At 33.4% G+C, this 16,266-nt stretch overlaps 1 protein-coding gene across 2 annotated transcripts in view; it reads right to left on the reverse strand.

Annotated features, from left to right (window-relative positions):
- Positions 1-16,266, reverse strand: part of LRBA (LPS responsive beige-like anchor protein) — a 733,083-nt gene that overhangs the window by 296,367 nt on the left and 420,450 nt on the right. For both annotated transcript variants that reach the window (XM_060012133.1, XM_060012132.1), the window contains exons 38-40: positions 12,356-12,480; positions 4,355-4,501; positions 1,722-1,858 (exon numbers count right to left, since the gene is read on the reverse strand). In XM_060012133.1, coding sequence (XP_059868116.1) covers positions 1,722-1,858; positions 4,355-4,501; positions 12,356-12,480 — 409 coding nt within the window. The remainder of the gene's footprint in view (positions 1-1,721; positions 1,859-4,354; positions 4,502-12,355; positions 12,481-16,266) is intronic.

A 16,266-nucleotide genomic window follows, 5' to 3' on the forward strand; every position in this document is an offset into this window, starting at 1 on the left:
GAAAAACACTCCAGTGTCCTCATTTACAGAATACCTTAAACACCAACGTCTATACAAAATCAAAAATTCTTCCAATAATGGGCTGAAAAATTTTTGAGAATATAAATTAGCAAAAGTTTTGATTTCTGTAACATTAGGCAGGTTGCAGCAGTACAGACCATTTCTGTGTCTAGGCTCAAAGATCCTGTATTGCACAAGCAGCAGGGAAAAAAATTAATTTAATGATGCTGTACAGAATAAGATCAGACAGAAACAGAAGTTATAACTTTCCCCAAAAGGAGTCAATAACTTCAAAGATCCTAATCACAAAGATTGGCAGGGGTTTTAATAACGAGGACAATTCATTAGATATGTTTAAAACAAATCACATTTTAGATTTTAAGCCATGTATGTCTAAAAGCATAATAGAATAAATAGTATTCTGAATTAAATTTCGGCCTAACTCACAAATTACCATAAATTAGAGAGTTTGAGTAATTTTGGTTACCTTCCTTTCCTAAAGAAACTAAAATACATTTTCAGACATTTCAGCCATACAACAAAGTAGAAAATTTTTCTAGCTGATATAATTTCAGAATTAGTTTTCTCTACATTGGATTAGCTACATTCTTAAATTCAAAAAACAATCAGTTTCAGCATAGACTTCCTTTCACATAGTCTACCAAGTCCAGTCTTAATAAAAGCAGCAATGCTGAACCCAAGTGCTAAAAACATGCATAAGACAAGATATGATTTGTTTGTAAAGTTTTTCATAAAATTATAACAGTTTCATTATGAATGACTTTGAAATACTTCTAAGTCACTAAAATTTAATAATTCACATGATTCCCAAATCAAAGAATTTCCTACCAATAAACTCAGAAAACAATTACGTGTGTGTGGACACACACACACACACACACACACTAGCTAACAGCCTGTAAAAGAAATTACTCCATTTCTTTAAAAATCTCTTCTCTTTCTACAGGTTGCTTATTTTGCTAATTTTAAAAGAGACAGAACAAATTCTACCATTCACTTTCATGAAATAAACCTAATTTTGGCTTTATGGCTATGCCACAAATGTCTCATAGTAAAATAAAGCTGCCAAGGTCTGAAAAGTAATCAGAAATACATTTTAAAGGGGAAATTACATTTTCATTTAAGAATAGGAATTTATGTAATACCTTGTAAAATTGACTACAGGTAATGGGAAAAAGAGGTATCTCGCACATACAAGCCATGCTTGCATGCATGTCAGAGTAGTAAGTCAGGAGGACAAAGCAAGGAGAGTGATATATTGGTATTATATCCAGAAAATATAAAGGCTAAACAAAATAATTCCACTCTCAATCTCACTGAATTTTGTAGCTTAATTCACCCGGACCCTTTGAGGCAAAATATATTTTATAGACGATATTCCCTGAGGTTCTCCCCCGACCCCTGAATGAGCTAATGATAAATGCAATTAAATGGAAATTGTTTTTGAATCTAAATGAACTTCAATAATCTAACTAGCTGGTAAGGGAATCATAAGCTAAAAGAGATAGTTGCCTTGCATATAGGCAGAAGCAATTCATCAAGAAATTCAAACTATTTCTATCATAGTTTATTAATGTCAGTCCTACCCAACAGCAGCCACACACACACACACACACACACACACACACACACACACACACACACACTTTCCCATCATAAAAAAAAAAAAAAAATTCCATAAAATGAAACCCATTCCTCACCTTGGGGTCAATTTTCTTGAAGTTAGGGTCTTCTTCATCCACCTCAAAATAGAGTTCGGAGGAGGTGACAGAAAGAGTGCCCTTTACTACAACAGAGGGGGCCACAAGCTGAGCTGGTGTGCTCAGGCTAACAGGACCTGCCAAAAGGAAAAGACAAGCCAAACAAGTTGGAATGATATTTTTCAAAAAATCAAGTGGATTCAGGCAGAAATTTCATTTAATTTTAAATTCTCGCCTCTAGCACCAAATTGCCTGCTTACCCCTTTTACACTTACAAATTCTGTCCACTCCAAATCTCCCTCTGAAAATGCAAAGTTAGGGTTCTCATACTAAGAGATCTATAATAGGCAGTTAATGATAACAGTAAACTAGGATTCAATTATTTTATAGGGAGTCGGCCTAGCTTTGGTCTGATCTCCTGGTTAGAAGGTGGCTCTGCCTAAATAAGTCCATCCACATTCCATTTAGAAAACAAGCCTCAGGCTATCAAACAACATAGAAAAACAACCAGGAGCAAGGAAGACTCAATAGGCTTCTAAGGCCAGAGGTTAGCTTAGAGTTTGGCTGAGGCATGATTACAGAAAGATTACTAGCTTATTAATGAAGTGAGAAACGTTAAACCATATTCTCTGATAAAGATTTTGTGCCAGGTTGGCACAAAACCTCTTCCATAACAACTTTACCCCATGAAAGATTGGTAAAAATACTTCTTTTCCAAGCCTGCCTTTCCATTGTTCAATATTGTTCAATGCGTCCAAATCTACTATTAGTGTAGTTCAGGGACTCTGGGAGTAAACAGCTGGAGGGTGGGTTTCCAAGTGAATGAATTTTTATTGGAATAATCAAATCTCCACAGGGCTTATCAAAAAGACAAATCAGCCTGCTACTGAAAACAATAGATTCACTATAGATAGAAGAACATAAAGTATATTAGAGCCAAACCTAAAATAAGGACTAAAAATAATAATTATACATATATATATGTATGTACAGAGAGATGTAGTAAGTTTTTGAAATCCCATGTAAATTCCTCATTGTAAAAATCCTATAGGTGACAAAAACAGCAAGACAAGATTGGCATTTATAGTTCTGAATTAATATAGTGCCTATAAACACGGTACACCTATTCAGGTAATCAATGGGTGAATAAGTGTTTCAAAATTCAGATGAATTGACATTTCCATCGATTGTTAGAAGGGTGTTGGTCCTTAATCTCACATCAATCTTAATGTGTGCCAGCGGGACAATAGGAGGGATGCTCTGCAGAGATCAGAGCAGGTTTTGCCCTCTATTCCCAATGTACAAATACATTGTGTTTGCAGATGGGCAGCAGATAACTGCAGAACAACCATGATTTCCCAAAGCTCATCCCTATAAATGGATGAAATAAGCAGCTATGTGTTCTTTTGCTGTCTCCTTTGCCCTCCGTACATTAGCATGTAATCCTGAGAAGAAATAACATTTTTTCAATCATTCTCAGACATTCAATTACAGGGTAAGCAGACAGCTGCAGGAGCTAGGGCAGCCTAGGTCCTACAGAAGACCCCTGACAATTTCCACTTCATTTCTAACCCACACCACTTTATTAGTGTGGATTACTTCTTAATCCTATTTCCATTGTCAAGATTATATAATTAAACTCCCCTTTCACCTCTATTACTGTATGAATGTATTACTAGTAGCAAGAATAGAAGCAAAATAAAGGAGGAGGAAATGAGTAAATGGATGTGAAGGAAAAGACCAGAGAATAGCAGTGTCCACCTTACTCTCTACTCCTGCCCCAAATCCCTTAACAGTAAGCTTCAATTAATTTTATTTTACTTTACAGAGAGATTTACCATCAGAGAAGATGCCATCACCTGTTTTTGCTTTTCATTATCATTCATTTCATGGTTGCAGATATGTCACTAAATAAAAGATTTTTCACGCCTTTTAAATTATCAAAATAGTAGATTATGTAACTTTCATCTATTGAAGATGTAGAATCTTTCAGACTTTCCTCCTTGAGGGACAGAGCCACAGGCATTAAAGAAAAAAAGGTATTTAATGAATGACTAAAATTTCAAGCTAAACAAGAGATTTTTTCCCATAAGGGAAGTAAAACTGAAAATCTGCTGAGCGCAAATCAAAAATGGCTACATCAGATAAAATATGTGAATCCTGTGAAAAGCCATAGCATTCTTGGAATGGATTTTTTGAGAGTTAAATGTATATGCAGCATGTTCCCTAAGACCTGTATATCAAAGCAAATAGCTCATCTACCTCCAAGCTTTATTTACAAAGCAACTGGTATAATTTTACTTACAGCTCTCATTTTGTAGAGATTAGGTAACTCCCATTAGATGGGTGAAGCAAGTTGGTTTTGTTGTTGCTGTTTTTGTACTTTTTTTCTTTTTCAGTAAAGATTATTCATAAAAGAAAAAGATGAGTAGGGTAAACAGAATAGAAAAATGACAGGGAAACTACTGAAGATTGGGGGGAAATGTTTAGAAGAACAAAAACAATCTTCATTTAATGTAATTGTGGATGTAAAGCTGGTAGTCCTGCTTTTTCAGGCAGAGCTGAAAAAGTAAGTAATTAGATGCGTGTTGGCTCAGAGCTAGCTGAAGTATGTGCATGACCCCTGAATTTACCGGTGGGATTCTCTAAATCTTTCTCGTCCACGGATGACAGAGTATCGTCGTCGCCTTCCAGGAGGATCTCGTTTTCTGAGTTCTGATTTCCTAAAGCCTGACTCTTGATGGACTGTTTTCCTTTAGCAAGAATATCTTCATCTGCAGCTGAAATGAAAAGGAAACAAAGCTGTCCATCAGGTCTGGGAAGAGCACCATGGCCGAGGGGCAGGGAACCGAGGTAAGGATAGGTGGCCCAAGATGGTCAATTGTTTTTACCCAGAGTCATCCAGGGTGGGGAAAGTGATCAGGATGGCCCACACGCTCCTTCTGACAACCATGATTCCCCAAACCTAGTCTAATGTTACCTTGAACAAGAACCCTAATCCCATTAAATCTGACCCTTGCACTGCTCACTAAGCCTTTTATTTACTTATATTTAGGGCAGAAGAGGGTTCAAAAGCAGCACATTGTTTTGAAATTTGTTAGTAGAAAAAAAAATCAGAACTTAGTTTTGGAAACAATACCTGCTTAACACTGAAAAACAAGGAATACTGATTTATTCCTGTGAATAATATTATAACGACAAACATTCTAAAATGGTTGGGGTGTGGCTGTGAAGGAGAATGCATAAATACAGAGCTAAGAGAGATCCACAGCCAGTGAGGATTTAGGCGAGATTCTGCAGCCATATCTGACACTAATAAAGCTACAGCAGCTCTTAGAGGCGGCATGCTCTTCCTCTTACTCCATCCTCCCTCTTTCCTTCACGCTAACCTTGCCCACATTTCACCCCACCCACAGCCCTGCTCCAGCCCTTATACAAATCTCCAAGAGCAAGGCAGTGTGGAAACTAAGTGGAGGCTCAAACACCACCTCCTCCATGTGTTTAAACTAAAGGGCTAAGACACCCCGGGGGCAAACATAACAGAAAGCCTGGGATGAGAGGCATCTGGGCAAAGAGCCTCACACCGCCTGAACTGGAGCAGCCTGTGGAGAGCAGCAGCGCCAGACTCAAAGGCACTGTGACAAGGCAGCCGAAGGGAAGGAAGGAAGGAAAGGGTACAGCAAATATAGAGAGTAAAGAAGCAGCTCTGCGGAGCACCTACAGCCACCAACGGAACCAGAAAGAGGAGCAGGGGAGCAGCTGAAAGGAGTCAACACTGAGACTCCAAATTCTGACGTCAAAACCCCATATCCCTCCAAGGTGACTCCCATTGCTTTGAGCAGCTTTCTCCTTAAGAAATACATAAAAGCAGATATTAACTTCTGGACTGGAAGTTTTAAAAGCGCATAGTGTCACATAAGGGAAATTTAGAATCCTCATTACGCTACTGACATTCCCAGTCTCCAGCTAGGGAAATTCCAGAGGTAAAGCACCTGATCCACCAGGCAACAGCTATTGATATAGAAATAAGATGGCTAGGCTTTTTGCTCCACTGCAGTATCAGCCTAGGCATAAGGCCCCAAACCCAGAAAGGATAAAGCACTCAGTTTGCAGTAACATGACTAATATTTATCTATATAATTTATTCTAAATAGTTAAACTACAGGTATCTTACCTAGTTAACTAGACAAATCAAAGCTTCTCTGAGTTTAATAGGTATGGTTATTTGATAATGTTAAAGGTAAAAGTTTATTTTTACCATATTTATTGTAAGTTCACCATGTATATCATTTATATCTAATACTTATGGCACTACTTAAAAGAACATAGAAGCTTTCTATTAAATAAGGAAGTCACAGGAAGAGGCTTTCTATATTTAGCTTTGAATACTCTCTATGGATGAATAAAATCTTATTTTCCTTCATACCCACATACAGCATAGTATGCTGCACACATATGAAGGTCTCAATAAATATTTGAAAAGAACTAAAAGTATCTAATTGAAATGGCTCCATTTTCTTAAATGCTATAAAGAAATATACCCAAAAAACACTAATTTTTAGGAAAATAGGAGTATGAGTTTTTATATCATTGTTTATATTTCAAGCATTTATATTTCCTTACCTTGAAATCACAAACATTGCTCTTAGCCCAAACAAGATCTTTTTCAATTTACTATCAATTTTACTAAAAATAAATTGGTCACTGAGAAACACGAGAGAAATCACCATCTTCTATAGTTTGTTATAACGTAAATTATAATAAATTAACAGTTGCCAGTCAGATTTTAGTACAAAATCAGTATGCTACATCCTCATTTCCTGGGTTTATAATTCCTTCATCAAAGCAGAAATAATAATAATGCTAATATTAAATACACCTATCATGTGCCAAAGTATTCAAAGCACTTTACACATTTAACTCAATTCTCATATACCCTCTGCTAAATTCTCCTTTACGCATAAGCAAACAGGCTCAGAGAGGTTATATAACTTGCTCAAGGCACAACAGCTGGTGATAAGTAGAGTCAGGATTCAAATCCAGTCAGCGTGGCACCAGCATCTGGGCTTCTAACCACTATGCCATAGAAAGTGAAAATAACCAATATACATATATGAATGTATATGTAATTTACTGGTTAGTTTACTAATTCTTACGTTTCTCATAATGCATTTTAAAAAGCTTAAGTCAGGATTATAATAAATAAGTACAGAATAAAAACATATTCATTTCCAAACCTAAATTTGATGAGCATAGGCCAAACACATCAGCAAAAACTAAATTCAACAGCTCGATCATTACATTCTCTGATTATTGCCATACATGTCCTGAAGTACACCAAGCTTATTTGAAAGAAAAAAAGAAAGAAAACACTCTTTAATCTGAAAACATTTACAAAAAATGACAGTAAGAATAGTCAGTGGCAATACACAATGGTTTAAAATAGCTCAGTAAGTAAATTACATTCATTTCAATGACCACTAAAAATAATTTATCCCTTCCAACTGAAATTTTTAAATTTTAAATATGTTCTCATCATGCTGAAAACAAATTAAAACACAATAGCTTTTGAATTAAAATTTTATGAAAAAAATTTTAAGTACTATAGGTCTACTGTATGCATACAAACACCATTTTTATTTATTTATTTACTTATTTTTACAAGCTCAGATTCTGGAATTGTTCAACCTCAACTGAAAAAGCTCTTGTCATGGAAAATATGCAGCTTACTGATATTTAGAATGGTTTTCCTGTAATTAACTCCCCCTTGAGGATTTTAAGTTAGCAGCAGTAAAATTACCAACAGTACTCTAATACACACCACATGCGCTGGTGTTCAATTCTCAGTGGTCTAATAGCTTTCTGCTAAAGAACTTTTTTTTTCAAAATTAGAACAAAACTGTCCCAAGCATAAAATAAAAGATAATTATCATATTTATATGTGCTGGGAAAAGCGTATTTTTAAATTTTGTTTGTCTTACACTCAATCAACCATTAAAACAAGAATCAATTATTTTAATATTTTCTGTGAATATATCCTACACTTGTATAAAAGTTAATTGGATGAAGTCAAAATATACTTTTTGGTTCAATTTTAAAGCTTGATTCAGATCTTTTCTGGTTAATGAAATTATTACCAAACATGATAACTGCTTAAATTTTTCATATCACTATCAACAAATTGCCTTCACTAATCTCATATATTATTTGGATTTAATATTTAGCCTAACTTAATAACCAAACTGCAACTGTTATATAAAATTGGAGAAATCTGTAAAAAATGTTTTCTTTGAAACGTAACTTGTGATTCACTGAGGCTAAGAGCAATGAGAGGGCTCAGAGAAAAGCTGTTCCTCAAAATGTAAAGTTCAAGTTCTTTAGAGCTAGCTCTGGGCAGGAGTTGATTTATCTATGCAACACAGACTAGGTAAGTAAAATTAAAACAGAAAACTGTTCTACCTATGATATATAAATCCCTTTTTAGAAGTCCACTGTGCAAGTGAACTGGAATTATCAATAGCCCGTATTATAGTAAAAAAAAAATTGATACATTAAGAATTAGCCACTTTGTTAATTAAAAAAAAAAGATAACTACTGGGATAACAAAGTGACCTCAACTGTACATAAAATGAGTGTACACTTAGTGTGATGTGCAGTACATACCATAACTGCTTATTCTGAACACGACACATAAAGAATACCTTATATACAACTATTGTCCTCAACTAATTTCCCTTTATAGTTTATGCAATTTCCAAGGTCAAGAAAATTTACTCTAGAAAAATTAGTGAAACTACAAAGGATAATTAGGAGAACAAGCCAAGTTCATCTCCTAATGACCATGGATTTCTCAAAAGTTTTAGATAAAGAACCTAGTGTATTTGATCCTAAGAAGGAAGCAGTAGTATCTGGCATTACTGAAGATATGAGAGAATGACATGATTTAGGATCTTTACATGGTCTGTCATTCCTAGAAAATCAAATGAGTTACTTGTATCATTCCATGTGATTGCAAGATACTTTTAAAACTATGTTAAATACTCCTCATATACTTCTATTTGCACGCACATTATCTACAAAATAAAAATGTCTTAAATTCAATAGGATTCTAGTGCTAAACTGCTTTAGCGTTTGAATTAAAATCAATCTTTTCACCATTTAAAACATTTTTTACATGGCTTTAATTTGAATATAAAATTCCCATTATATTTAACAATGAATTTTAGAAGACAGCATAGCACAATGATAAGAAAATCTGACTAGTCATCAGTTAACTTGGGATTTAGCTCTATATCTACCAAGAATTATGTTGGACCTTTGTTTCCTCAGTTTCCTTATCTGTAAAGAATAAAGTTAGACTAGACTTTAGCCTTAGGTTCTTTTCAGATCTAAGATGCTCTGATAATAAATAACTGACAAACTGGTCTCTGTGCATTAGGAGAATGTTACAAATCATTACAGCTGATTTCTACTAAATTTTAAAACTATAAAATTGGAGAAAATGCCCTCAAGAATCACATACGCACCTCTGCTTCCTGCTGCTAATTTCCATAAAGTATATTTAATCATAAGAGGAAGTATTAATTTTAATTTAAAAATATGACTCAGTTTCTACAAAGTTAAAGAATTCTCCCATTACAAAATGACTTTTATAAATAACCACTTTGGAGGGTCTCTCTTTGAAAAATTACCTGAAGCTCTTTTCCCCAAGCAAGTTAATGTGAACTTGGGAAGGGCAATTAAATTGTCAGAATTAAAAAATTTGTTTTTAACTAGAAGGTAGCCAGAAGTAGAGTCATGGGGCTGGTATTGATCGCCTGAACAGAGAACATCACTCTTCAGGTATTTACTCTGCCACCCTTACACCAGAGGCTTTCCTTCAAATCAAATCAATCTATAAAATAGATGGCTTGTACTACTAAAATACATAACTAATCTCCAACAGTATTTCTATTTAGATGTCCTCCTTTGATAATAAAAATATAGTTTGTGATGTTTTAAGGTTCTGCGTTTTCAAAATGTCCTGTCTCCTGTCCTGTTTGTAAATCAATTACAAATAAAAGTGAGAAGTCATAAAATAGTATGAAACTGACATACTATCCTCAGTAATATCTATTTTAATTATTCAAATTCAACATTGAAGCATAGTATTCATCCATGATAAATTCTATGATTTCACATGCTTTTTGATCACATTAACTGTTTTGTTTTGCATTCTTGATTCTTAATATATTTATTTTTATTAGCTTCCTTATTGTAGTTAAGTTAGGATAAAAAAAGTTTCACAATTAACACAAAATTAAAAGTCAACTACAAGATACTCTAATTAATAAAACATTAAAAAATTAAGCTCTTCACCTACCTAATGTATTAGCATAAATTACGCCGACATCAAATACCACACTACAATCTGTGTGCTGAGTTCCAAAACTAATAGTTCTTTATTATTTAACATTAAAAGTATATAAAATATGATTAGTTAGAGCTTTTACCTTTTTTCAAAAAATGTTATATTAAATATAACATATCCCCTTAATTGGAAGCATCTACTACACATTTAGTTAGTTTTTAAAAATATATTTCAGATTTAAATTTATATTCTTAATCTTTCAGAGTACTTTAAATATTAATCATTATGAAACTAGCATAAAATATTACCAAATAGAATGGAATTACATAAAATGCTAAACTTTACTTCTCTCTCTTAATTTAAAAGTGCATAATAAAACATAGATATCATTAATATTACGTTAAACTTTCAATTACTATTTAGAGTAATTACAGTGAAATCTGCTCCTATACAGGATTTTAAGCATTCAATGACAGTAAGCATTGCTAATAAGTATCTTTTTTAAAAATCAGACTCTTAGCATTAAAACAGTTGACATGATAATGTTATTTTAAAAGGTAAAGTTCAACAACAAAATTAAAATTTATTCATTATGAAAAATCCTATAATTTCCCAAAGTTAAATGTACTATTTTTGATTGAAATGATTTTAATAAGCTCTGTATTAAATCTATACAACAAATTTTAAATTCAGTTACTGCTATTTCTTTCAGGATAAAGGACTAACAATTTGCCTATATGCAATTTTAGAAACCAGGTCCCCCTCTCCAGCTATAAAAGGAAAGTTTTTCATAAAAATATTTGTATTGTCATTCATAGACTTCAGAACTCACAACTCAATGTTAAATGACAGTTAATAAGACAGAAAGATACTTATTAAATTTTAAGTGCATATGGTAACATCTTTTTGACTGAAAAGAATAAAATATGAAAAGGCTAAGTTTTTTCAATGTAAGGGTCATTAACCAAAGCCAAAAAAACAAAAACAAAATGAAAGAAAAATAAAAATAGATATATAACTCTGAAATGTATAGCACCACGTAAAAAGTACTTGAACCTTAAAAGCAAAAGTGGCCCAATTAATTCTACATCTTATTTCTCCTTCTCCACCTCCTGTAGTTGAAGATGCAGGGCCCTGCAACTATTACTGCTTTTAGATCACTTTGTTATTGACTATTCTCTGTATGATCATTTATTTTAAAGGACTGATGTCACATTTGGTGTTATATCTGATGACATATTGTGGACATTTTCTTCCAGAAATGGCTCTTTAAGGCTGAGTGCAAGAGGTTAAGCTGCCTGACTGAGGCCAAACCTAAGATCACAGACTTGTAATCTAAATTCTTAATATCCTTCCTGAAACATCTACTTTGTATACTACATACTATCATTTAACCATAAGCTGCTGCATGTTAAACTAATACCCTGAAAAAGGGAAATTAAAACTATTTCTCATCTTACTAAAACTAACCAATATTTATTTTATAAAATCAAAAACAATTTAATATGGAGAGGTACATTTTCCCCCATAATCAATAAATCTTACTTGGCTTTCAAAAATTATAAAACATTATGTGAAACCCTATGATCAAAGAGAGTATATTACCAAATCCAAAGGACTTTTTCAGTTTTTCCAATTTGCTCATCAGGCTTCTACCTAAACTGAATCATAGTGCTATGCATTCTATCAAAAAAGGGAAAATGTTTTGTTAAGCTCTGATAACAAAATGATGCAGAACAGGAACATATGAAAATAATGTCTATTCTCTTTTTCCAGGAGGCGTCTATCACAACCATCTACAAATCAAGGCTCAGAAAGTATCTAAGCACTTGGACATTTATTACCAGCTCTCCCGCTTCATCATCTCATGCTAAAATACCATGGTTGAGGGAAAACCATATACACACAACAGAACCTAGAAACGTATTTGGTTTGTAAATGCTGTCTTTCTGATATTCATGGATTTAAGACAGGCATCCTGGATTAATTTACTCAAAGCTGAATGTGTCACTTAAAAGGAGAAATATTTTATCTTCCTACTCTGAAACAAAGGGTCTATGTTAAGTAAGTTTTGCATGTGTAACATAATAAATAAATACATTTGACACCATAATTTAATAGGACCCTACACTAACTATAAAAAATTGAACTTCTGTTTCTGGGGTGAATAACTGTGAAATGTGGCACTGGACCATTTTACAGTACCTTGTAGTAATGAAGTTACGCTCTTCATTACCAAGTACTGTACCTGCTGCTATTGGCAAGGAGTGGTTTATACACTGACCATGTTCCACGGCTGTTTTTAGTGTCGCTTCAGGATGTGTCGATCCTAGAGGGTTACGCACAAATCGTCGCCGGCGCCGCAAGTCATCTTCCCAGTAGTCGAGGCGCCAGAACTCACGAGGACGACTACAATGAAACAGAGAAGCCACATATGTTAGCAATTATCAAACAGCGTGGTAGCACTGAATTTCTGCATAAAGCTCTCCTTGTTTGCTCTGCCTTTTTTTTCCTCCCATTCCTCTTAATTCTCCCTCCACCTCACACTCCCCTTTCTGCAATCTTTAACTTAGGTATGTCCTTGAAAATAACAATATCACCTTCCAGTCTAAGGAACTCCTTTTCCTTTTTCTTGGAAGGTGAAATGAGCACTAAATACATCATTTTGAAATGAATTGCTGACAGTGTGATCAGTTTCCCCACACTCTAGTGGCATGTGCTCTGATTTCAGCCTCATTTCAGCCTCAGCAGGGCACCTTTCTCTGTGGCTGCATTTATAAACCAGAATAGGGAAAAGGCTATTATAAATATGGTATAGCATTACCTATATTAATCAAAGTCTGTCCCCCTTCATTTTTCTTCCTAATTTGTGCCTTTTTGCACAAGGTCAGTAAATCATACCGTGAATTCTTGGTCCAGAAAGTGTTAACTTTAATGAATATCTCAGTTACATGGTTATGCATGTGATAATAAAATATTACTCTGTTTAGATGTGCAGGAATTTAATTAAAATAATCTCTTAAAATATTCATTACATTTAGCCCCTGAGGCTTAGAACAACACAAGAAAATGCATTTCTTTTCCATTTACTGTTTTTAAATAAACCATTCCTATAGAGTGAAACAGCAATCTATATTCACGCAAATCAGATTGGATTTCTGTTTTATGTAGCCTGTTTTTATATTTAATTAAAAACTACATGCTATATGATGTGCAATAATTGCTATATCAAAAGCATACTTTTAGAAATGTATTTTTTAAAGGGTTCACACAATTCAAGTTCTACTATATTTTCCCCAATTATGTAGATCTTTTACATGGCAATATATAAATGTCAACTTTCTCTCCTATTAACTAATCGTGATCTAGCATGTTGTAAAATATTTTCCTTAAAAAAATCTCCGCAGAATGTATTTATTCACTAAAGGTACACAATATGAAAACCTCTAAGTTTCAATAATAAAATTTAAAAATTCAAAATCAAAACTTCTGCAAAAAATGACTAATGCAAAATAAAATCTCACTTGTATTTCATGAGTTAATAAAATGTTACCTGTCAGCTTTGACAAATTAGTAGCCTTGACCAATTGATAGTCCCAAAATACCTACATAAAAGTTACCCATATTTTGATGTTTTAAAGATGCTACCTTTAAAAATTCAAAATAGATTTGTAAATAAGTACTTCAGTGATTAAAAATGATCTCAGATTAATAAAAGCATAGATAACAAATAGTGCATTATTTAAAGAAGATATTTTTTAAAAAACAATAGGAATTTTATGCTCTTTTCTGAGAATGCTGGGAGACAAGGGAACAGCAAAGATCTCCTTTGTTGATTTTGATCATGCATAAAGAGGAAGAAATATAAAGTAATCTAAATGCCATACAAAAAAGTATAAGAATTGCAGTTCTCGAAAAGAAAAATTAAAAAGCTCTTTTATTCTTCTTTGTTATTTTGCTGTCCACATTTTAAATGAAAACTAGTATTATGATTTCATTTAAATTAAATAATACATACAGAAGATACATATAAGCAAAAGAAAACAGTTGTTTGAACTCAATTAATAATATAAAATTCTCCTTAGGTGAGTGGGGAAAAGGCGGTACACAGATGGCTATGTGTATGGCTTTGATAGTCATGAAGCTTGGATAGGCACTTCATCATTCTGCCTACCTACACTTATCTGTTAAAATTATTATCAAATATCAGCCAGGATGCAGTCGTGAATCACAGGCTGCTCCTCGTCTTCAGGGGAATGATACAATGAAGGTCTATTCATCAGTGCGGCAATCGGCACAAGTAATTAGTTCCCTAGACTGAGATCTCCTACAAAGCCTATTTCAGTCAGCACCACAAACATATGACGGTGTAAAGCTAATGAAAGCTGCTAAAATTTGTTAACCTTTTCTGCCATCAATCCTTCTAATATTCTATGCTTCAGTATTATGCAAAGGTGGTAAATTATTAATTTTTCATTCATCCATCCTTCTGAATTCTGAGTCAAATTAAGTGATGTCATTCTTCTTGATAACAACTAAAATTATAAGAGATGTTAAGCTGCCATTATAAAATTATTGCTAAATTAGGTAACAATAGATTCTAGTCTAATGCTCGAGAGTGAAGTCAAATCTGATGGTTATTAAAGAATGTATATAATAATTTTTGTCATACAGTAGAAAAACCAGAGGAATTATAAAATCAGTCACAAATGTGCCAGAAACTCAAAGGCAATATCTATGAGGATAATAATCAAAATTAGGAGGAAACAGAACTATAATATTTATTTTTGTGCTCTTTGACACTAATAACTAATGGCCACAATGGTGACATTTGGCTGAAACAAAAGTACTGATACATTAGAAACTGAGAAATTATTCACAAAGTAGAAAAAATTTTGAGGTAAGTTTTACTTACCTTAATTATGTACTTCTGTCTTCAAATTTAAATGTTCTAACCAAAATATTAAAAAGATACCACCCAAATAAAATAATCTATACATCATCATGATAATCTTTACACCCCCCCTGAAACTACATCTCAGACTATCTTCTCACCATGATAATCTTTACACCCCCACTGAAACTACATCTCAGACTATCTTCTCATGACAAGTAGTCTACCTCCTGTTACAACAACTTAAAATAGTCTCAAGACAAAGCAAAATCACTCATTTCAGATCATAGATCTAGAACGGATTACAAAAATCAACTAGAGAAAACAACAATTTCAATACACTTTTAAAAGTCTCTCCAGGTGATGTAGAATACAAACCTTCAAGGAATTTTCTCAAAATGGAAGAGTTATTAACCTCATTTGAAAAAAATAGCATTTATCATCCAATTTCTTATGGTTAGAGTAATATATGTTCTTTGGAAAAAAAGGCATACTCATTTTTTTCAGATGAAGATAATTACTAGCATGTTTAAAGTCATTTACATAGAAAGAGACTAGGACCTAAAAATTCACTCTTTTCTCCCAACTCTGCTCCTTCCAACAACATACAGTCTCAGTATAAAGCTCTATCACCAAGAAAATGAGTCACAATTTGTGAACAGTATTGGAAAGGAGAATGTGTAGGTTTCAATCATCAACTTACTGTAAGTTTTGATTATTCACATAAAGATTTCACTCTTCTTTAGGAAATACTGCCACCCCCTCTCCAAAAGCCCCTTCTAGGGGATAAAGGATACGAAATTGGAAAATTTTTGAAATCAATCCAACACTCTTCTCTTAAGTTTATGAATTAACTAAATAAGTTATTATATATTTTTGGAGTTATCACCATGGTATGGCTAGAAAAATTTAAAAGACTCCATGTATTCAGAAACAGACTCTTGACTGAACACATGCATGGATAAGATGAGAAATCACTTATTCTGAGACCTTAGAAATATATATCTAGACCACTATATACCTATACCTCTATATATCTGTATCTATCAAAAAAATTACATTAGTACTACATGATGCCACATTCACAAACTTCATCTATATCCATTTCTACTAATAATTAAAACTAAGATCCCCCACACTTTTCAAATTCAGGATGTAAGCCTAGGCTCTGTTAGATCTGGAAATAAAGCCTTCACTATAGAAGGTCTAGTAGTTAGGTCCCCTTTTAGTATACAAGTTCCAAGTACTAAAACCTTTGACTAACAAGAATATATTTGTCTTTGAAAAGCTGAGGATGTCAC

Source organism: Delphinus delphis, chromosome 5 (genome assembly GCF_949987515.2).
Source record: "Delphinus delphis chromosome 5, mDelDel1.2, whole genome shotgun sequence".
Taxonomy (NCBI): Eukaryota; Metazoa; Chordata; class Mammalia; order Artiodactyla; family Delphinidae; genus Delphinus; species Delphinus delphis.